The sequence below is a fragment of the Cibotium barometz genome, chromosome 5, assembly GCF_041138505.1.
Source record: "Cibotium barometz isolate CiBa-2024 chromosome 5, ASM4113850v1, whole genome shotgun sequence".
NCBI lineage: Eukaryota > Viridiplantae > Streptophyta > Polypodiopsida > Cyatheales > Cibotiaceae > Cibotium > Cibotium barometz.
In genome coordinates, this window is record NC_141050.1 from 25996010 (window position 1) to 26019690 (window position 23681).

General features: G+C 43.3%; 1 protein-coding gene across 4 annotated transcripts; it reads left to right on the forward strand.

The window, feature by feature from the left end:
- Positions 1–1314: 1314 nt before the first annotated feature.
- Positions 1315–23154, forward strand: LOC147638291 (putative protein S-acyltransferase 14). 4 transcript variants are annotated; one of them, XM_086798197.1, is made up of 10 exons: positions 1315–1575; positions 2180–2279; positions 2373–2476; positions 2564–2819; positions 20301–20392; positions 20497–20623; positions 21149–21234; positions 21316–21381; positions 21600–21946; positions 22074–23154. In XM_086798197.1, the coding sequence occupies exons 2-9, from the start codon at positions 2270–2272 to the stop codon at positions 21723–21725; spliced, it is 867 nt and encodes a 288-aa protein (XP_086654323.1). In that variant the 5' UTR covers positions 1315–1575; positions 2180–2269; the 3' UTR covers positions 21726–21946; positions 22074–23154. The 4 variants fall into 4 exon arrangements, with proteins under 4 accessions (XP_086654323.1, XP_086654324.1, XP_086654322.1 ...); XM_086798198.1 differs by having other exon boundaries at positions 1315–1536; XM_086798196.1 differs by having other exon boundaries at positions 1315–1536; positions 2180–2476.
- Positions 23155–23681: the final 527 nt, after the last annotated feature.

The following is a 23681-nucleotide window of genomic DNA, read 5'->3' on the forward strand; positions in this document are numbered from 1 at the left end:
TTTGTTTGATTAATTTATATTTTTATTGAAACATTCTTTTTGCAATAGGGAATATCTTTACTTTTTAGAACCCAGATTATTGTTAGGCTTTTATGGTCGAGACAGTTATTACGACTAGAGCTTTCGGCTCCTTGGAATTTACAATTTACGATTGCAGAAGGTTGCAGACCAACTTTATGTACGTGTAATGTTTGTGGATTATGAAAAGCCTAATAAGTTAGATTTTTGGTACATAGGCACTGGACAATACATAATTTTTCGATTTGCTGTTTACAAGCCTGTTCAAACGCCGTTCGCCTCAAATATTGATCCACCAAATGAGTTTTGTAAGCTTTTATCCTTATCCTACTTTTTTCAACGAGAATTATATCTTCAATGCTAATGTTTTTTTCTGGCATACATTTTGCCAGATGGAGGCGCGGGGTATAGGCTACCAAGGAGAGATAATCCAGTTGTCCGAAGATTGTTTTAAAGCCGTGCTTAGGTGTATTAAGATTGTCATCATTTTATGGTTTTGTAATGCTAGATGTATATTTATATGCCAAATTTGGTGCTTTAGAAGCTTCTATATGGATATATATGGCAATCATGATGTGTTTATATATAAGGTTGGCAAGTTGAGGACGATGTATACATATATGTATGAGTGTGAACAATATCTATGGATATTATGGGTGCGTGCGCATACATAGACACATATTTACATGTGTGTATGTGACATGCACACATGCATTCATAGGCACACACACATACACATATCTTCCAGTTGTAGCATGTATGGTTTCAATGGATTACACATACACGTACATATACGTACATGTACATACATACATACATACATCTTTATGCGTGTTTGTGTGTAACTCGATGTGCCTAGCTTCTAAAAGGAAAGGAAGGGTGATTTTACACATATTTCTTTTGCCTGTAACTACATGGAAAATGCTTCCTTGAAAATGCAAAATGCTTCCTGCCCGTCGGCGCGACACTAGTAAATAGAAAGGATATGGGTCATTGCATGCCAATAGAAAGGGCAAGGAGGTACATACTAAAATGAAACCTTAGAAAAACACTCTTATTCTTGAAAAACTCACAGAATATATTGAATAGAAATGCAAAACAATATTTTGGTGGCCTTCTTTTGGGCTCATGTGTCGTGTGTGTGTGTGCTTTCGTGCCACTGTCAACAGCCAGTAGGCTTTAAACCTAGTACCTCTTGTATGGGACTTCAACACCTTACCCCGCCGTTAGGCTGTGTCTCTATTGCCCCTCTTTTTCTTGCCTTTCCTAGAAGGTTTGAGCTTTGAGGGGCTTTAATATTCTCTGAAAGCTTTCAGCACCGATGTGGACTGTGTATATATGTATTGGCATACCCTATTAAAAATAAAGAAATTGTGGAGATGCCACGTGGACCGTTTGCCGTGGCACTGTGCGCAATCTGTTGCGGAGCAAACACAACATCCAGCACTGATCTTGCCTTCCTCCCTTCCTGTGATCTCTGGTTTTTTTGAGTTCTCCGGCGCGACGATGGCTTACAAAGTACTTCTCCAACCCTCCTCTCTGTGTGTGTGCATGAAGGTATGAAAAAGCTATGCCCATCTTGTTTTTCGATCTAGCGAAATTCGCACTCGTTTTTTGTCTGGATCGATTCCTTCCACGTGCTATCTGTACGAAAAATCATGCCAATTTTTTTGTCTGGATCGATTCCTTCCACGTGCTCTCTGTACGAAAAATCATGCCAAAAGTTGCGGACGGCATATGTACGACAATATGTACGAGACAGCATCCTTTCGGTACGGCAAACGCAACATATGCCATACGAAGTGTGCTTTGTAAATGGCGCTTTGGAAGGGAATTTTCTGTATTCTAACAAGAACACATACACTCGGGATCTAGAATGCTGCCCATCAAAGCGATTGTGACGCTGTCACTTGATGATATGTAAGGATGCATAAATATGTGATGAGTCAATGCGGGCACATGTTTAATGAGCTCTCTCTTATCAAACGATATGAGGATGCATGTGACAATCCCACTTAACCACATAAGGACGTGTGTGCAACATGTGTGGGCATCTGCATAATGAGCCCACTTGATTCGATGTATTTTTTGTGAACAATTCTAACGTTGCAATTCACAGTTTTCCTGTCTGTCTCAATCACAGATTGGTGTTTTGGATCAGGTTTGGATTGTGGCAACAGTCAGATAGTTAACAACGTGAGTCAAACCTACGGCAACAACAAAAAGGCCTCAATTGAAGAGCTAATTACTCATGATTAGAGGTGTTTATATGGCATGGAATGTGTTCAAATGGTGCAAAGGGCTCAGGATAGTGGGCTCTTTGATGATATTTGCTGTTCTTGCTATTGTAGCAGTCACATACTATTCTATTGTCATTCTAAATTATGGTCCTCAGCTTTTGAGAGGAGGTGCTGGTTTGGCAGTTGCACTTCCGGTTTTGCTCATTTTCCATGCACTGGTAAGGTTCCTTGTCATGGGAAATTTCAGTTTTTTTCTTGCTTTCAAGACATGAAGACCATTTGATTTATGAGCTGTTACCATGCAGTTGGTCATGCTTCTGTGGTGTTACTTTATGACGGTGTTTACGAATCCTGGTAGCGTTCCACAACATTGGAGGCCTGCTACTGATGAAGAAGACTCAGAAGCACAAGTTGTTCCCCTATCGTTGACGCCGCCGTTAGATGGAGCCACTACGAGCTTGGAAGGAGCAACAGGGAATGGGTCAGCTCGATTTCCAGATGTCCGATTTTGCAGGAAATGCTCTCATTTCAAGCCACCACGTAGCCATCATTGTTCTGTTTGTGAGTATTACTTCCATTGTATCCCTAGCTATTGTTCCTTGTTTGTCCCCATTGCCTTTGCCTTTTCTGCTCTCTGGTTATTTTTCTGGTGGTTTTGTTCAAGCTAGGTTGGCTTTGTGGTCTAAGATCCCCTTGTCATAAGGATTGCTCTGGTGTGTGGCAGTGGATCTTACGGATTGTGTGGGCTAGTTTTGCAGCCTTAGTGTGTGATAGTCCTATATACATTAGAATTTAATACTGCAGTCGGAAGCTCCCTCTATACACGGTGCAATGCTTGGGGACCTGTTTGAACATATAGGATGAGATGTGAGAACACATGAGCCCTGCACAAGAACAGGCAGCAGCTGTGGCATTGGACAAATCAATGGGCCATTTTTTCACCAGGATGGTCACAAAAAGATTTTCTTAATTAGAAAACCTAGAATTTTATACTGATAATATGACCCCATCTTAGCGTTCAAAACATTATGCCATACTTTAAAAACTCATTCTACTTTATGTATGTAATGCTCTGCCTCTAAAGTTTCTAGATTCCCATCCGTTCAGCTCAGATGGTTGGCACACCAAGGTGCTCAGGTTACATTATGTGTGCTCATAAGAAGCTAAACCAGGAATGCAGTTTGGACACCTGAAAGATGGCCAGATTGGGTCATCCTCTTGGTTGAAGGCTCGCCTTCGTGTTTGTCCCCATCCCAACCAAAGGATCATACTATAGAATTGGGCAATCGTCACATAAGTTCTTCCTACAGTAGAGCAAGATAATGGAAGAGGAATGGGAAAAAGGTTCAATGGTCAAACAAAAAATTCATCATTACCTTGCGTTCCATGTGCTTAAATCTCATGCTCATGATGAATGGTTGTAACATGCAGTGGAAGTCTTCGTATTGGAGGATCCCGTCACACAAATGCTCACACTGTCTTCTGTATCCTGAGTTTCGCGAGTTTAGCAATCCACTTTAATACTTCAAACTTTAGAGAGATATGAGAGAGAGATGAGAACTGTACACTGTATGGGGTCCCGAATTACCCACTGAAGGGCCCCCCTATCCCGTTACCGAGATAGTGTTTGCTTTATTATCTTTAAAGAGACTGACGGTGTGACTGACGATAAGCCAAACACAAGACCTCTGAAGACCAAGTGTTGGGCTGAACTGTACAGTGCTGTAGAAGCACCAAAGATGTCCAATCTCGAGCCTATGCACTCTTCCCAATGGTATGAGGGAGGGATGCAAAGCTAGGGCTGAGAGAGGGGCTGTTTGGGACTGTTCTAGACTGTATATGAATGCTGTAAATGAATGAGAATGCTGCATTTTACCTTCACCAAGAGGCTGGAGCAAAACGATGATATGATGAATGCTGAAAACTGTGTGGGTGCAGAAAACGCAAGGCTGAATGCTGAACTGATGCGTTTGACTGATGTAGATGGCTGAATGCTCATGCGTTTGAGGCGCCTAGGGCTGTAGGAGACAAACGCTGAAGAGAGGTGGCTGAAACTGCAATCGCTTATGCTCCTGAGGCTGAGGATGACAAGCGCTTGATTGCTCTCTTGCTGAATATGATGAATGATGGAATGATTATGCAAAGGCTCTATTTATATGGACCATATGAGCCAGTCGGCTGGCTACTGAGCTGGCCGATTGCTCATGTCCAATAATAAATGCTTAAATGTGTATAAAATGCTGGGAAAAATACCAGAAAAATCCTAGATAAATATTGGATGCTATCTGGGTTCCTGCAATGGTGTAGATGCTATGCATGAATGATGTGCAATATGCAGGATGCTTTCTGATGCAAACCCTAAGGTTTCTACTGACTATATGTGCATGAATGCGTCTCTTTAAGTGGGTTAAGGGACTTAGACTGATTGACTGATTGACTATGGCTGAGAATGATCTATGTAGCTCGTGTGCCTGACTTATCCTGGACTGAGGATATACAATGGGGTCACGGCATACGACAAATATCATCCTATTGGGTTCTAATAATGTACAGATGTTGCACTGCTGATGATGAGCCAGTTTGTCACCATGCACTACAGTGCAGAGTGCATGTGACATTCCCTCCTGCTTAGCTTGGTGGCAGGTTCATGGCTTCCAAGTAGTCCGCCAACAACTAGGGGTACTCTTGAAAGAACTCCTCGTCTAGCCATATGGCTTCATGGGTACCTCGATCTCGGAATTTCGTATAGAATTGACGTATCCGTCGACCGAAACCATGCTTCCAACGATGAAGAAGGATCTGCTCGGGCTCAATGACTTCTGCTTCGTCTACCATGTCTGGCTGCTGCTCATCTGAAACATCAAACACTTCTAGTCCAACATATGGTTTTAGCCAAGAAACATGGAAAACATCATGCATTGTTCAACTGGTAGGCAACTTCAACTTCATGGAGACATCACTTAACTTCTTAACTATTGGAAAAGGACCAAAACTATGGAATGAAAGCTTGGGACAATGTTTGCCCACTTGTTTCAATCTTTGTTTCATGATACGCAGATAGACCCAATCCTCTTCCTTGAAGTGAATATCTCGTCTAGACTTATTCGCCTGTCTGCTATATGCTTCCTGTGCTTTGGTCGAGCGGTCCTTGACTAACTCAATGATTTTGGAAAATGCTTCCGTGGTTTTATTAGCCTCTAGAGATGGAGACACCAATCTCGTTAAAAGAGAAGAGAAACGGCGTCCAAAGGCTGCTTCATATGGAGTCCGTCCGACACTGGATGAATGAGTGTCGTTCAAATAGCTTGGACCAATGGAAGATAATGTTTCCATTTGGACTGCTGGTCATGACAGTATGACTTGAGAACATCAAAGGCCAACTGGTTATAAATTTCTGTTTGGCCATTTGTCTGCGCGGATGGAATGCACTAGACAACTGCAACTTAGTTTCGAAGTTCTCAAATAATGCCCTCTAGAAATGCAAGGTAAACTTGGAATCTCTATCTGATGTAATGGTGCTAGGCAAATCACAAATTGGGTACCAATGCTTGAGAAACAGACGGGCTACGTCCTCGGCTGTGGCCGTATGCTTGCATGGGATGAGCATGCAGAATTTACTAAAGCGATCCACAATGGTGAAACACTGAGTGTTACGGGATCCGATGGATGCTGGTAGAGGCCCTATAAAGTCCATAGATATGTCGATGAAAGGTCCGTCGGGGATAGGCAAAGGTTGAAGTAAACCAGCCTTCTTTGTATGTGGAACCTTTACTTTTTGACAAATCTTACAGGCTTGTACAGGTGCATAGACATCATGCCTCATCTTTGGCCAATAAAAGGACCGTTCTAATTTTTCGAGGGTACTGTTGATACCTCTATGTCCTCCAACTAAGGAGTCATGGGCATCATGGAGAAGAGCGGAACGCTTTTCCCGAATGACATAGAGGCGGTTCTTGAAGAACAACCAACCGTTCTGGATGGAATAATGGTCTGGCTCAGAATTGAGGGCCAAAATGTACTGAGTACCAAACTCAGGGGAGTCGACATATTGGTCTTTCATACTATCTAAGTCTTTCCCCGTGATTTCGAGAATGGTAGATTCTTGGACTGCCTGGATGCTGGTCTTTCGACTAAGAGCATATGCTAGTGGGTTATGCTTACCAGGGATATATTCAGTCATTCCTCCAAACTGTTGGAAGAGTTGACTCCACCTGGCCTGTCGATCACTCCACTGGGCACTTGGGATAGTTTGAAGCCACTTAAGTGCTTGGTGGTGTGTTTTCACTGTGAAAACCTGTCCATAAAGAAAAGGCTTCCAATGTTTGAGCGCTGTGATCACATCCAAAAGCTCTTTGTCATATACCGAATAATTCTTTTCGGCGACATCCAACTTTCTACTGTAATATGCCACGAGTCTATTGTCCTGCTGGAGAACTGCACCTATGGCTACATTGCTTGCTTCGGTAATGACCTCAAAAGGTTCATCCCAAGATGCTAACTTTAATACATGCGCTTCTGAGGTGGCTTTCTGGAGTGCATCAAGCACCTTGCCTGTAACTGAGACTTTTTGCTTGCGAGTCTTCATCCCCTTGAGCAAGTCGGTAAGAGGTGTTGCAAGGTTGGAAAACTGATGGACATGGGTACTATAGGCCTGACAAAGACCTACGAATGAGCGGATTTCTTGGGCGGTCTTAGGAATGTCCCAACCTAAGATTTCGTGAACCTTTGATGGATCCAGTCTAATCTCATCGGAACCGATGATATAGCCCAAATACTGAACTTCCTTAACACCAAAGACAGACTTTTTGGCATTTATGTAGAGCTCATTATCTTGCAAAAGTTGCAAGACTTTCTCCACATCTTTCTCATGCTGCTCAGCAGTGGTTGAGAAGACTAGTATGTCATCAAGGAATATGAAAACACACTTCCCAATGTGGACTGCGAAAATCCTAGACATCATCTTATTGAAGGTTGCGGGTGCATTTGTAAGCCCAAAAGGCATAACTACAAACTCGTAGTGACCACGCTCTATCCGGAAAGTTGTTTTGGGAATGTCAGCTTCAAAAATGCGGACCTGATGATAACCACTCTTGAGGTCGATCTTAGTGAAAAATTTAGCACCGTCTAAACGCTCCAAAATGTACGCTATCCTTGGCATAGGAAACTTATTCTTGATGGTGAGTTTGTTTAATGCCTTGCAATCTACACAAAGTTGTGCAGACTTGTCCTCCTTTTGGACAAATAGGATAGGTGCAGCAAATGGTGAGAAAGAAAGCCGAATAAATCCGGCTCGGAGAAGCTCAGATAACTGCTTTTCTAATTTGCCCTCTAAAGTCTTGGAAAGACGATAGGGAAACCTGCTAGGAGGATCTGATCCAGGGACCAAATCAATATGATGGTCCTTAGGGCAAGAGGGTGGGAGACTGGGCGGGAGATCGTCCCTAAGCATAATGGCCTGATGTCTGGATAGGAGGTTTGCTAAGTGAGGGACTGAAGATGAAATGGATGCTACCAATGAGGTAGAGAGTGTTTGAGCACGAACATAAAGTAGTGCTCCTTCTGCTCCCTTGCGGATAGCTCGTCTGGCCCCTGAAGATGCGAAATCAATGGGATGCCAAGAATGCTTCTATCCCCACGAATCATGATAGGCTAAGGAAAACCTTTACAGATAGTAAAAGTGTCCTGCCCCCAATCGGGAATAGGCTCATATTGGCGGAACCACTGAATTCCTAAGATCATGTCACATCCCAACAGAGGCGAGACGATGAAATCTCGTTGAAATGAGGCCTTTTGAACTTCAAAGGCAAATTGCTGTGCCTTCTCGGAAATGTGGGTGCGAAGACCAGGTGTAAATCCATCCACATCTAGATGATATGGGACTAATGTGCAGTTCAATTTATTAGCCAACTGGGGAGAGATGGCGTCTTTAGAACTACCCATATCTAAAAGGACTACAAATTGTTGGCCATTGGCAGAGCCATAAGCTCGGATAAGGCTCTTCTGTGCAGCATCGCTCTCACACTCCTGCTTAGCATCAAATACCACTGATGGCATAGGATGCATAGAAGGTAAAAGTTGAATCGCATTGGTGGTAGTAGGCGGGGCTGGAGGAGTTGGAGAGGCTGTGGCAACTATGGCAGAAGGGACTTTAGTGGCTTGTTCCGCTTGCCATTTGTGGCAATCCTTCTTACCATGCCCTATGATGTGACAGAAAAAACATCTATTTTCTGACTGATACTTCTTTTGCTCCTCTGGAGGAAGATAACCTCCAGTAATGCTTGCTTTAGCCTTTTCATCGGGGTTTTTCTTGGGCTTAGATTCTTTATCTTTCTTACCCCCTGAACTGGAGCTATTACTGCCGTCCTTCTTAGCATCTTTAGAGGATGCGTTACCTTTCCCTAGCTGTGCAGTGGATTGCTGCTACTGGGGTTTGGTACTGGACTGAGATGACTACTTGGGCTTGCCTCCGTTCATCTTCATTTCTTCATTCTGAGTGAGAGTCAAAGCCCGGTCATATGTACTAGGTTCAAAGTTACGAACTGTGAACCAAATGTTAGGATCCAATCCACGAATGAATTGCTCCATCTTGGCTTGCGCAGATAGCCCTAACTGCTGTGCTAAAGTAATAACCTTGCCGGAAAACTGAAGCACTGGGGATTCGTTCTGTCTGAGTCCATAGAACTCATCTGCCAGACCGGTCATGTATTGGGGCGGGAGGAATCTGGTCTTTAGGTCATGGACAAAGGTATCCCAGCTGAAAGCTGTGACACCTGTGGTTTGGTCTGTATAGAGATTAGACCAATGCTGCTACCAAGTGACTACCTCACCAATGAGATGGGGAGCCGCTACGTGGACTCTATCCTAAGGATCTGTGATCCTAGCTAATGGAAAATGAGCAGTAAATTGATGAATAAACTGATTTACTGCTAAAGGATCACACTTACCATCATACTTACTGAAATTAGGTTGACTTCGAATGACGGTAGTTGATGCTGCGGACTGCTGGCTGGTGGCACCTGAGGCTGGGGATGCTGAAGAGAGGTGCTGGTATCTAAGATGGATGGCCTCCTTTTTCCTTTGATGCTTGAGTAACATACGTTCTCGATCGAGCTCTTGTTGGTGCTCCCGAGCGGCGAGTTCAGCCTGGCGCCGGTCTTCGTCGATCCTACGTTAGGCTTTCTCATAGTCCTGTCTTTCTGCTTTTTCTTGTTGCTTTCGAGCTTCTGCTTCTGCTTTTTCTTCTCCTTCGGGCCTCATCTTCTCTCCTTTGTTGTTCCATTTGAAAGAAGAGGGAGATGTAGTCGGGTGCTGTTGGAGGTGGAGGAGGACGTGCTACTACTGCCTCCAAGAGTTGGAGACGCTCCATGAGCAGCTGGTTCTGAGCTCTAAGAAGAGCTATGGTGTCTGCGGTAGACGGAAGAGCAAGGTCTCCTTCGGGGGAGATGTCTTCCGGCTGATGAGTACTCTCCTCTGTAGACATGATGCTGAAGTCGGTGGTCGTGCCGGAACGCAATCTGACCATCCAAGGATGCCCTCACGCTAGGATACGGTGTGTGTGGACAAGCTGAATCTGATGTAACATGCAGCGGAAGTCTTCGTATTGGAGGATCCTGTCACACAAATGCTTACACCGTCTTCTGTATCCTGAGTTTTGCGAGTTTAGCAATCCACTTTAATACTTCAAACTTTAGAGAGATATGAGAGAGAGAGATGAGAACTGAACACCGTATGGGGTCCCGAATTACCCATTGAAGGGCCCCCTATCCCGTTACCGAGATAGTATTTGCTTTATTATCTTTAAAGAGACTGACGGTGTGACTGACGATAAGCCAAACGCAAGACCTCTGAAGACCAAGTGTTGGGCTGAACCGTGCACTGCTGTAGAAGCACCAAAGATGTCCAATCTCAAGCCTATGCACTCTTCCCAATGGTATGAGGGAGGGATGCAAAGCTAGGGCTGAGAGAGGGGCTGTTTGGGACTGTTCTAGACTGTATATGAATGCTGGAAATGAATGAGAATGCTGCATTTTACCTTCACCAAGAGGCTGGAGCAAAACGATGATATGATGAATGCTGAAAACTGTGGATGCAGAAAACGCAAGGCTGAATGCTGAACTGATGCGTTTGACTGATGTAGATGGCTGAATGCTCATGGGTTTGAGGTGCCTAGGGCTGTAGGAGACAAATGCTGAAGAGAGTGGCTGAAACTGCAATCGCTTATGCTCCTGAGGCTGAGAGAGAGAGAGAGAGAGAATGATCAGATGCACAGAGAGTTTGCAGGACTCAATGATGATTCTATTGATTGATTGAAGTGCTTCAACTCACCAAGTACAATGATTTTTATAGGCTTTAGAGTAGCCTTATCTTTTGACACATCACATACACAGGACACATGTCAACCACACACTAATGACATGTGGCACACTTATCTTATGCACATATAAGGGGGTGTTCACACCTAAGCTGGCGTTCACACACGTACATATGAATAAGGACTCATACACATAAAATGGTTACACATGAGGTGGAAATAGACGTGAAGCTCCGAAATACCCAACAAACCCTCCTTCGGAGTGACGGAGGTGAGACCCAACACACAAAGGAAGAAGTAACTACCTTCTAACTCCATCACATGTTGCAAGGGAGCGATCTAGCCATGCACACTTGTGTGCCATGCTAATCCTCCAATTAGTAAGTGTTAAAGCCCCGATAGGACCAGATACACAAGCTAAACACACAAGGTTAAAACATATACAAGGATGCATGCAAACTCACCTCCCAACTGTAGATCCCATCAGGAATCTCCCTTGAGCGAGGGCTAAGGTTCCACTCCCCAAAGGCTAAGCTAGTCAACCCTGGCATTCCGTACCATCAAAGCCTATTGTAAGGGACCTTTGGTAAGACCGCCTAAATTGCCATGTATATGGCATATAGTCACAAGAAATGTTTTGTAGCTAAAAAAACCGGTGGTTTCCACACACACACACACACACACACACACACACACACACACACACACACATACATACATATGTATATATATGTGTGTGTGTGTGTGTGTGTGTGTGTGTGTGTGTGTGTATATACACACACACACATACATACATACATATGTATATATATGTGTGTGTGTGTGTGTGTGTGTGTGTGTGTGTGTGTGTGTGTGTGTGTATATATATATATATATATATATATATATATATATATATATACATACATACATATACATACATACATATACATATGTTTCGAAGGTTTCAAATGGATGAATCTAGTGCAACGAAAGATGGTTTAAATATTTGTATTTATATATGTATATATGTAGTTATATATGTATATATGTATATATGTATGTATGTATATATACATACGTATATATACATACATATACATACGTTTCGAAGATTTCGAATGGACGAATCCAGTGCAACGAAGAGCAAGCTGTGGGTCATTAAAAGGTAGTTCTCTAAGCATTTTTCAGTGGGACGAGAATTATCAGTTTAGGGTATGTATGTAGCTAAGGGGAGTTACACAGGGACATGATTTTCTTTCAGTTTTGAGGTTTTTTAGACCAAGAGGAGTTGCACATGCTCATGATTTTTCCTTGCAACCGCCTATTGGCAAGTTCCAGGGGCGTCTTTGGACCAAGAGGGCCACGTAACCCATAAGTCACTTATATAGTGACTATTGCGACTATAAATAACAATCCAGCTATAAATAGCAAGTAACCATGGATTATCACTAATAATGAATCCGAGCCTCTTGTAACTTGCATGTGGCCTTCCCCTAATCTCAAGGCTTCCCAATCGTGTCTAGATTAGGACCTAATCCCAAGGATTAGTGTTAGGTACATAACATACTTCCCCTTCTAAGAACTTTCCTCTCTAGGAAACAAAATTAGAGAATCTCCGCTCTAAACTAGCAAATGGCTCCCAAGTCCTCCACTACTACCTTGTCTTTCCACTTGATCTTATACTCTGGGATCAACTTATTCCTAAGCTTCCTCTCCTTGAAATCCAACATAAACTCTAGTTCATGTGGAACAAAGGATAAGTCCTCAACCTCTACTAGTTCCTGAGGTCTAACTATTTTATCCTTAGCACTATTATAGGCAAACTCGACCATTGGGATGTACCTCTCTGAGTCAGATGGTCGCCTAGAGAGGTATGCATGAAGCATATCCTCAAGAACTTGATTCATCCTCTCCATTTGTCCATCGGACTGAGGATGATAAGAGGAACTCATGCACAACGTAGTCTCCAATTTCTGGAAAACTAGTTGCCAAAAGTGTGCAAAAAACTTCGAGTTCCTGTCACTCACTATGTCACAAGGCAACCCATACAATCTGAATGTAGCATGCAGTGGAAATATGCGTAGATGAAAGGATCCTATCACACAAAGTCTCACACTGCCTTCTATATCGTGAGTTTCGTGAGTCTTTAGCAATCCACTTTATCACTTCAAACTTTAAGAGAGAGAGAGAGAGAGATCTGTACACAGTATTGGGTCCCAATTACCCACCACTGAATGGTCCCCTCCTATTGCTAGGAGTATTTGCTTCAATCCTAAAGGGTTCTACTGATGTACAATGATGCACTAATGATGAGCCGTCTTGTCACCATGCACTACAGTGCAAAGTGTATGTGACATTCCCTCCTGCTTAGCTTGGCGGCAGGGTCATGGCTTCCAAGTAGTGTGCCAACAGTTGGAGGTACTTCTGAAAGAACTCCTTGTCTAGCCAACTTGCTTTATGGGTATCTCGATCTCGGAACTTTGTGTAAAACTAACAGATTCTTCGATCGGAACCGTGCTTCCAACGATGAAGAAGGATCTGCATAGGCTCAATGACTTCTGCTTTGTCAATGATGTCCTGCTGCCATTCATTTGAAACATCAAAAACTTGTGGACCAACATATGGTTTTAGCCAAGAAACATGGAAAATATCATGCATCGTCCAACTGTTAGGCAACTTTAACTTCATGGAGACATCACTTAGCTTTTAAAATATAGGAAAAGGTCCAAAACTATGAAAAGAAAGCTTGGGACAACGCTTGTCCAGTTGTTTTAATCTCTGTTTCATGATACACAAATAGACCCAATCCCTTTCCTTGAAGTGGACATCTTGTGTAGACTTATTTGTCTGTTTGCTGTAAGCTTCCTGGGCTTTGGTCAAGCAGTCTTTCACTGACTCAATGATTTTGAAGAATGACTCCATCATCTTGTTAGCTTCTAGAGATGGAGACACCATTCTCGTCAAAAGAGAGGAGAAACAGCGACCAAAGGCTGTCTCATACGGAGTACGTCCGACACTGGATGAATGAGTATCATTTACGATGGCTTGGACCAATGGAAGATAATGTACTGGTTAATGGCCAGGCTTAGAAGTGAGGGCCAAACTGTATTGAATACCAAACTCTGCGGAATCGACATACTGATCTTTTATGCTATCCAAGTCTTTTCCAGAGATCTCGAGAATGGTAGACTCCTGCATGGTCTAGATGTTGGTCTTTCTACTAAGAGCATCTGCAACTGGGTTATGCTTACTAGGGATGTACTCGATTATTCCTCCAAAGTGTTGGAAGATCTGACTCCATTTAGCTTGCCGATCATGCCACTGAACACTTGGGATTGTCTGGAGCCACTTAAGTGCTTAGTGGTTTGTTTTGACTGTGAAAACCCGTCCATAAAGAAAAGGCTTCCAATGATTGAGCATTGTGATCACTAATTGCTCGTGCCCTCTAAAGTCTTGGAAAGACGATAGGGAAACTTGCTAGGAGGTTATGTCCTAGATACCAAATCGATATGACGATCCTTAGGACGAGAGGGGGGGAGATTGGGTGGGAGATTGTCCTTAAGCATACTGTCCCGATGTCGAGAACTTACTTTGCTTGCCATTTCTGGCAATCCTTCTTACCATGCCCAATGGTATGACAATAGAAACATCGGTTTTCTAACTGGACTTCCTTTTCTCCTCTGGAGGAAGATAGCCTCTAGTGATGGTTGCTTTAGCCTTTTCCTTAGGGGTTTTCTTAGGCTTGGATTCCTTACTCCTTGAACTAGAGCTAGAACTGTTGTCCTTCTTAGCGTCTTTAGAAGACGGAGCACTCTTCCCCGGTTGGGTTTTGGTACTAGACTAGAGTTGTTTTGGCTTACCTCCGTTCATCTTCATTTCTTTATTTTGAGTGAGAGTCAAAGCTCGGTCATATGTATTGGGTTCAAGTTGCAAACTGTGAACCGAATGTTAGGATCCAATCCACGAATGAATTGATCCATCTTGGCCCGCTCAGATAATGTTAACTGTTGTGCTAAAGTGATAACCTTACTGGAAAGCTGAAGCACGGGCGACCTATTCTGTTTGAGTCCATAGAACTCATATGCCAGATTGGTCATATACTGGGGAGGGAGAAATCTGGTCTTTAGGTCATGGACGAAGGTGTCCCAGTGAAAAGCTGACACCTGTGGGTCGGGTCTGTATGTAAACTAGACCAATGCTGCCACCAAGTGACTGCCTCGCGTGTAAGGTGGAGAGGCGTTACGTGGACTTTGTCTTGCGGATCTGTCAGCTTAGCCAAAGGAAAATCTGTATTAAATTGATTGACAGTTGAATGATCACACTGACCGTCATACTTACTAAAGTTTGGCCGAGTCCGGATGACGGTCGTTGATGTTGTAGGAGTCTGGCTGGTGGCAGCTACTATGGGCGGAGAAAATGAAGAAAGGGTATGTTGGAAGTGTTGGGTTCCCTTTCCCGCTTGTGTTCGAGTAACATTCGCTCATGATTGAGCTCTCGTTGGTGCTCCCGAGCTACGAGGCCAGCCTGACACCGATCTTCTTCAAGCTTGCGTTGGGCTTCCTCATAATCCCGTCTTTCTTCTTTTTCTTGTTGCTTTCTTACTTCTACTTCAGCTTTCTCTTCTTGCCGTCTGGCCTCATCTTCTTGTCTTTGTTGTTCCATCTGAAAGAAAAGAGAGATGAAGTTGGGGATAGCTGGTGGAGTGGGTTTTGCTGCGGTGGCCTCCAAGAGTTGGAGACGCTCCATAAGAAGTTGGTTCTGACCTAAGTAGAGCTATGGTATCTTCTGGTGGTGGAAGTGTATGGTCTCCTTCGAGGGAGACGTCTTCCTGATGGTGTGTAATCTCCTCTGTAGACATGTTGTTGAAGTCGGTGGTCTTGCCGGAGCAAAGTTGGACCATCCAAGGATACTCTCACGCTAGGATGCGGTGTGTGTGGACAAGTTGAATTTGATACCGATGTAACATGCACGGAATTATGCGTAGATGAAAGGATCCTATCACACAAAGTCTCACACCGCCTTCTTTATCTTGAGTTTCGTGAGTCTTTAGCAATCCACTTTCACTTCAAACTTTGAGAGAGAGAGAGAGAGAGAGAGAAAGAGAGATGTACACAGTATTGGGTCCCAATTACCCACTGAAGGGCCCCCTCCTATTGCTAGGAGTATTTGCTTTATTTTTTTGAAGAGAATGACTGCAAGACTGACTTTGAGACTATAGGTGAGCCGAATGCAAGACCTTCAAAAGACCAAGAGTAGGGCTGACTGCACACTGATGTAGAAGCACCAATGATGACCAATCTCGATGCCAATGCACTCTTCCAAGGGGCTGTAGGAAGGTTGCAAAATTGAGGCTGAGACAAGGGACTGAATGGGGACTGTGCTAGGCTGTGAGGATGGTTGCCTTTTCCTTCAACAAGAGGGTGGGGAGAAAACGATGAGATGCTGAATATGTAGGCTGAGATGTGCTGCGTTTTCTGCAAGAGATGAGCAGAGGTATGGATGCGCTTCAGCCTGGATGATGATCTATGCTTGATGATGATTGATTGATTAAATGCTTGCTTGAATGATTGAATGAATGAGGAAATTGGTAGGTATTTATATGCAAGTGCAGGGCTGGTCGGTTTGCTCAAGAGAAAGTCGGCTGGCTCTACTCGCTACACGACTGGATAAATAGGTTAATAATGCTGAATATAATGCTTTAATGCTGCCGACTGGCCCATAAGGCTGCCGACTAGGTCATATGCTTTATGCAATGGTTATAATGCTAAGCAAAGTAGAGAGATGCTAATGAAAGGTTCATATGCACATGAGATGAATGATATGCAATGCAGACCAAACCTAATGCAAACCCTAAGGCTTCTAGATTGACTTCTACATGCATGAATGATTCTCTTCAAGTGGGTTAAGGGACTTGACTGATTGATTGACCTTCTATGGCTGAGGAAAGACCTACGTAGCTCGTGCGCGACATGTCCTGGATTGGGGCTCAATGGGGCCACGATATACGACAAAATCATATCCTAAAGGGTCATACTGATGTTCAATGATGCACTGATGATTAGCCATCTTATCACCACGCACTACAATGTAGAGTGCATGTGACACTGAACAACTGCTCTGAGCCAAATTAGTTGCTATGAGGATTGACCTTGTAGGTAAAAACCTTGCCATCTATGTCAATCTGTCAACCACCACCCAGATAACATCGTGCCCTTTGCTGGCTTATGGCAATCCGACAATAAAATCCATGGAAATACTTTCCCACTTTCCAAAAGGGATCTATAGAGGATGTAACAACCCTCTAGCTCTAAGATGCTCACTACAATGCAGAGTGCATGTGACACTGAACAACTGCTCTGAGCCAAATTAATTGCTCTGAGGATTGACCTTGTAGGTAAAAACCTTGCCATCTTTATCAATCTGTGAACCACCACCCAGATAACATCATGCCCTCTGCTGGTTCGTGGCAATCTTACAATAAAATCCATGGAAATACTTTCCCACTTTCCAAAAGGGATCTCTAGATGATGTAACAACTCTGTAGGTCTAAGACGCTCACTACAATGCAGAGTGCATGTGACACTGAACAACTACTGTGAGCCAAATTAGTTGCTCTGAGGATTGATCTTGTAGGTAAAAACCTTGCCACCTTTGTCAATCTGTCAACCACCACCCAGATAACATCATGCCCTCTGCTGGTTCATGGCAATCTGACAATAAAATCCATGGAAATACTTTCCCACTTTCCAAAAGGGATCTCTAGAAGATGTAACAACCCTCCAACTCTAAGACGCTCATTCACCTAACATTGACAACACTTGTTATGTACTGGTTACTAATCCTTGGATTAGTGGGCCTAATCCAACAAGGTTAGGAGAGCCCTAAGATTAGGAGAAAGGAGGCTAAAATGGGTGGCTAAGGTTATTATTAATAAATCCATGTGTATTTATGTTATGCACGTGGTTACTAATCGTCAAATTAGTGGGCCTAATCCAGTAAGGTTAGGGGAGCCCTAGGAGAAAGTAGGCGAATATGGGTGGCTAAGGTTATTATTAATAAATTCATGTGCGGTGACTATTTATAACAGTTTGGTTATTTATAGTAGCAGTGGGTACTATATAAGTGAACTATGGGGGGTTATTGTTGTTGTAACTTCAATATTGGTCAGAGTTTGACCAAGACTCCGGCTAACTCTGACCAAGACTCTGGCTATGTGTGTGGCGGAGCATAGATTGGCATGCCGAAGGACTAGCATGGATCTGTGGGAGTCAAACCTTAGCCTATGGCCTGGCGGTGGTTCAAAGCATAGAACCTTGGTTGGGAGATGAGCTAGCCTGCACCCCTCTTAGGGGGTTTGTACTAATCACTCCTATTTTTGTGGGGTTGCAACACTTGGTATCAGAGCGGCCTAAATGCGGAAGGTATCGTGATGCACGGGAGAAGGTCTTAGTAAGCTTTTCCGTTTTTCTTTCTATGGATTCGCAAGATCAAGGTATTCTCTACGCTTTTGTGCTAAGGTTGATTTGAAGGTATTTCTCTACACCATACCTAAGTTTTCATCTCAAGAAAAAAGTTTATGCTTTTTAGGGTTTTGCTGACATGTTAGGTTGCATGGATTCTGAGAGTGGGAGAAATGCTTCCCTCTTAAACCCTTACACCTTGAGATTCTTACCAGTGATTGGCGTGGGACATAACTATGGGGAGCAGAATTCGCACTTCTCTTTTTGTGCATGGAACGCTAGGTAAGTGGTTCATGCAATGATCTCAAAATTATCTCAATTTTTTTCCCTTTTCCTTTCCTGAACATCTAGAATCCGTATATAGTTTATCATGCCCTTGTAGCAGCAGAAGACACCCTTTTCTCCCTATTGGCTGGCTAGGGAGTAGCATGACCATTAGATGGCCTCTTGTGAGTGAAATAAGCACTTGGGCTTGGTGGTTGTGGTCACGACAGGAGCACTTGTTTCCTGTGGCACCTTCTTTCACCTCTCAGGCTTCTGTGGGTGAGGAGTAGACACAGAGGAAAACTAGGCATTGGCAGACATTATGTTTTATGGCATAGGCCAATGGGGAAGCTTAGTTTGCTTTTGTTGGATATTTTGTGCTTTCTTGCTCCACCAAACCCTTACCTCATCGCACAAGGCGTTAATCCTTCGCCATCATACTTTATGAAGTGGTTGTTGGGGAGTGACTTGATCCGAGTAGATTTATGTCTTGGAGCGGAACAATTTGAGTTTTCCTTCATGAATCCTTCCAGATACCTGATGGCTCTTTCCCCTTCATTAGAGGGTACCGTGGCCCTTCACACCCACGAGGAGTAGACATAGGTGGAGGGAGAGTTGTTTGAGTATGTAGTGAGAAGCATATTTTTAGATTCTTGATTTGTATGTGTTGGTAATGGCTTAGTTGAACAACTTGGACGAGAATTCTCCTTGATTACCTGGACTCGTGGTAGACCGGCTTGAAGCAGTAGATCCGGACGATTGCAGGGGTGATATGAGGGCGTTAATCGTTCGCCGTCATACTTTATGGGGTGGTTGTTGGTGAGTGACTTGATCCGAGTAGATTTTTGTCTTGGAGGGAACAGTTTGAGTTTTCCTTCATGAGCTCTTTCCCTTCCATTAGAGGGTACCATGAGGAGCAGAAATAACTGGAGGGAGAGTTGTTTGCGTATGTAGTGAGAAGCATATTTCTTGATAGCTTCTTGATTTGCATGCGCTCGTAATGCCTTAGCTGAGCAACTTGGACGAGAATTCTCCTTGATTACCTGGACTCGTGGTAGACCGGTCTGAAGTAGTAGATCCGGACCATTGTAGGAGTGATCTAAGGGAGGGGATCCAAGAGTGGTTGATCTCTTGGGAGGTTCAGCTGGAGAGACACTCATTGGAGACATATACCTTGGTGTCACATCTGGTACGCGATATCTGACAGATTATTGTTCTGGATATTTGAGAGGGTCCAATTGTAGAAGGGTGATTTCCTTCTTGGAAACAACCGTGACTTGTAGAGAAGAGTTATTGTAGAGACCATTGACTTGGGAGACCAGAGAGCTTTTTTTTTCCGGGAAAAAGATCCTTCTATTAGTTACCAAGGGAGCAGCCAAAATGGCTAAGTACACATCCGTCCCCAAAAGGAGACACAACTCAAGATGATCAAGGGGGAGGATGCCCTTCTCCATGGCATGAGCTTATGGCTGCAAGCATTTTCAGCAATAGGGTGAAACTGTTGGAAAGCTGAAAATGCATTTGATTTAGCTTTCAAACCATACACCAACAAAATGAGTGTAATCATTAATGAAAGTGATAAAGTACAAATGTCCTACAAAAGATGGTGCCCTCATAGGGCCACATAGATCACTATGTACGAGCTGCAATGGCCGAGTAGCTCACACAGTGCCATCCTTTGGAAAGGACTGATGATGCATCTTTCCCAATGTACATCCCTCGCATACATGCTCGAGTGGGAGTTGCATAGGTGGCAACTTATGAACCATAGACTAAATGTTGCAAACGCATAAGAGGGGAAATTAAGGTGACCAAATTGCCCATTGCTTCACCTTATTTAACCCTTGAGGGCCTTCGTTATGTATATTGGGCAGTTGTTAACACGGATGCAGTTTCCCCCTTCGTCTGCTTGCTTCCCAGTTAAGATGTGAGGATTGAATGCCAAAAAATTATCAGAACAGTCTGTTGATTGATTTATTCAAGAGTTCATTTACATACTCATCGTGTTATGTGGTTTTGGAAAAGGTGGACGATGTGTTTTGAAGATGGACCATCATTGCGTGTGGGTCGTCAATTGTGTCGGGGCTCACAACTACAAGTTCTTTCTGTTGTTCATAGTTAAGTAATTTTTCTTTTATGTTTTGAAACAATGACCAAATTTGCATGATATTGACTATGATTTGGGAAAACTTATGCTAGTTATAAATTTATGTGTATGCAGCTTTACACATTCTTGGAGACTGCACTGTGCACCTTCGCACTTCTTCCACACTTCATTGCCTTTTTTGAAGATATTGGGACGCACCTGGATTCTGCCATCTACCTGGCCACAACATTTCTTGCATTTGGTAATTCTTCTCGGCATCTGTTCACATAAAAGTTTTGTGCTTTTGAAGTGTTTTGAAGAGGCTCTATGTGTATGGCCTCAGGGACCTCGGGTTTAGGGGGGTTAATCAACCAAATTCCTTGTGCTTCTCTTGTCAAAGTGATTCATTTCTTGTTTGTCTGCATTGATGGTCTGTGCTGGGACTACATCAGATGCCTCCTGCTCACTCAGTCACTGCTGTCTTCAGCTTCCTATGTGTCTGCAAGGGGCTCCTCTAGACTATCTTTTTTCCATGGCACTGGGTATCATTGTACTATTCATGGTCTCATAGGCCCTGTGGGTCTTTTGTAGATGTTAATATATCTTTCTCTCTTTCTTTCTCTGTTGATTTTTGTGGTCTACGTTGTCCTCATACTCAGTGGGCATCTGGTCGGGTCTAATAGGGATGCAACTGCTTGAAAGCAAGTCAATACAAGTAGTTGGCTGCAAGTTCTGGAGGTTATATTGAGACGAATTATGGTTAATGAAAATGCTAGCTATTTTGCAGTGCTAAATGTGGCTTTTGCATTGAGTTTACTCGGGTTTCTCATATTGCATACCTCTTTGGTGACTAGCAACACTACTACAATAGAGGTAAAGCTTTCATTTTACAGCCTTTTATGTTTCACATGAGGGTGGTCAAAGAGTGTTACAATGAGTTTTTGTGTGCTTTAGGCTCATGAAAAGAAAAATACACCAAGGTGGAGATATGATCTAGGTGTGCGGCAAAATTTTGAACAGGTTTGGTCCCTTTGATTTGTGACTATTTTAGGCTGGTTACATCACCACCCGCTCATCCACGCCATCTGTGAGGGATAGACAGGCTGTCATCCCCTTCTGTCATCCCCTTCCAACTCCCGGATTGCTGTAGTAGCATGGGCAACCAGCCTTAGTGCATTTTAAGACAAGCTTCTAATAGATAGTCAAGGTGTGAACTCCTATTTTTGGCCATGTGACAGGTTTTTGGAACAAGCAAATTGTACTGGCTTGTTCCGGCATATGCTGACAGTGACATACAAAACATGCCAGTGCTTCAAGGGTTGGAATATCCAGTGAGACCTGATTTTGAAGGGCAATATTTTTAGCCATTTCGACATATTTTCTTCTCTGCACATACATTCATCACTAATCAATTTTTTCTCGGGTGTGGTCGTGTTGACCAGGAACGTGAATTAGCTTGCATGTCCTTGTGTCCCTTATTTTCACTAAACATTTTTGGCCATTAAACCTTAGTCATTATGTGCGAAAAGATGGGGGGAAGCTCTGATTCAAGGATGCTGTTGATGTGAAATTTATGTCCAGAAAGGTACCCATTGTCTGACACTCTTCATGTAAACTTGGTCACTTTTGGTGATAGCAAGATCTGGTAATGCTTAGGAGAAGTGCTTTGACAGTGTTAATCTTTTGGCTAATCTACATGACTCTGTGGTCAGATCTGCATGGACTCAACTTACTGAGCAGATCTCTTCGGGACGAGAATAAGTCTTCAGTGTTTTGCTACAAAGCAAGTTTTTCCAACTCGTAAATATATCCAAAACAGAATATGGAAAAAACATTCTCTCGGTTGATTGTACCAAGGTGATATGTACAAGGCTTGAACTTTGTAACATAGCATGTGCCAAGCAATGATGGTAGCTAGACTCAGTTTCATTCATGCCAAGCATATCTTGTGTAACATTTGCGCTTCACAGAGTGGTTAGCACAAGGGGCCTACCTAACCAAGAGGAGGTGAGTCTGAAACACAACCCCTCTTGAAAGAAAAACAAAAGCGCTTTTCATGCAGCTTGCACTTCTGATTTTGGATATGATGGTGATGGCGACTTACTGGGCTCTTCTTTGAGTTATTTCGGGAGATCTCTAATTAAGTCCAATGTTACAGCAGAATGACTGCTGATTGCAGTCTGGCCCTCGTTAAAACTGGACATAAGATGCAGATGCTAAAACTTTGTTAAGTGTCATGAAGTTTTTGAAGAACCTCACGTGGCTCAAACCCTTCCCACTTTTGTTTATCTTACAGTTCATGATGCACAAGGTTGCCCACACTTCCAGAGCATGCATTGAAAAAATCCCCCAAAACCAGCGGTATGCAGATGAATGAAGGGCTAATTACAAGCACTTTAAGTCTGAGCTCGACAAAGGAATAATTGCAACAAAGGAGGTGAAGAGAAAATGCATTAACTTCAACCGATGGAAGAATAGGAACTTCCTCACGCGGCATGTTGAAGGTACGATCAAATTTTTGATCAGCAGAAGGTTGGAAAACTTCATGAGTGGCATCCACCTAGTCAAATTACAGATCCCTACATCTGCAGCACTTACACCCAGCCCCATTCTTCTAACCTTTTTGAAACAGCCAAGCAATCAGAAGGTTACCTAATGGAAGAGCCAAGGATTATGAGGGCTTGCAATCAGATTGTTTTGCATCTGGTTGAAAATGTGCTTGTCTGTGACCTCAATTTTTGTTTTTTGTTTTTTTCCGGATATCAATGGCTTTAGAGGAAGGGTTCTTGTCACAGGTTACTCTCTCACATGTTGCGCTGGTAAGTTGTAGGTTGTCTCTAAACTTTGGAAGGGATGATCGATAAGTTGGGTAGGGGTTAAGCAAGGTTGTCCTCTTTCCCCAACACTGTTTGGTCACCCTCATCAACCATACCCTTTCCCTTTCTACTTCAATTCAACATCTTTCAATTTGCCCCAATCTCTGCCCCCACCTTCTACACCATCCTTCATTGCATCAACACCTCGCAGTGGCAACAACCAACCCTTGCCACTCTCTTGTCTTCTACGACCAATCCATTTTCTTCTTGGACACGCCACCCTCCTTTACTCTATATCGAATCTCACCCGGTTGTGTTGAACGTTGCCATGTGGTGCCACTTGTTTGTCGACTCTATGTTTTTTACGGAGGAAGATCACTTCCACGAGCTCACGGCATTCCCCAGCCTCAACTACTCCATCAAAACGGAGATTTGTTGATTTACTCCGCCATGGTAGCATGAAGACCCTCATTCGTAAAGGAGTGAAGTTAACCTACCACCAGT

Coding starts and splice junctions, on each gene's coding strand:
- LOC147638291 (XM_086798196.1), top strand. CDS start 2,270: ATGATTAGAGGTGTTTATATGGCATGGAATGTGTTCAAATGGTGCAAA. Junction 2,820..20,300: donor TAGCCATCATTGTTCTGTTT/GTGAGTATTACT, acceptor GTTTTGGAAAAG/GTGGACGATGTGTTTTGAAG. Junction 21,382..21,599: donor TGCGGCAAAATTTTGAACAG/GTTTGGTCCCTT, acceptor GCCATGTGACAG/GTTTTTGGAACAAGCAAATT.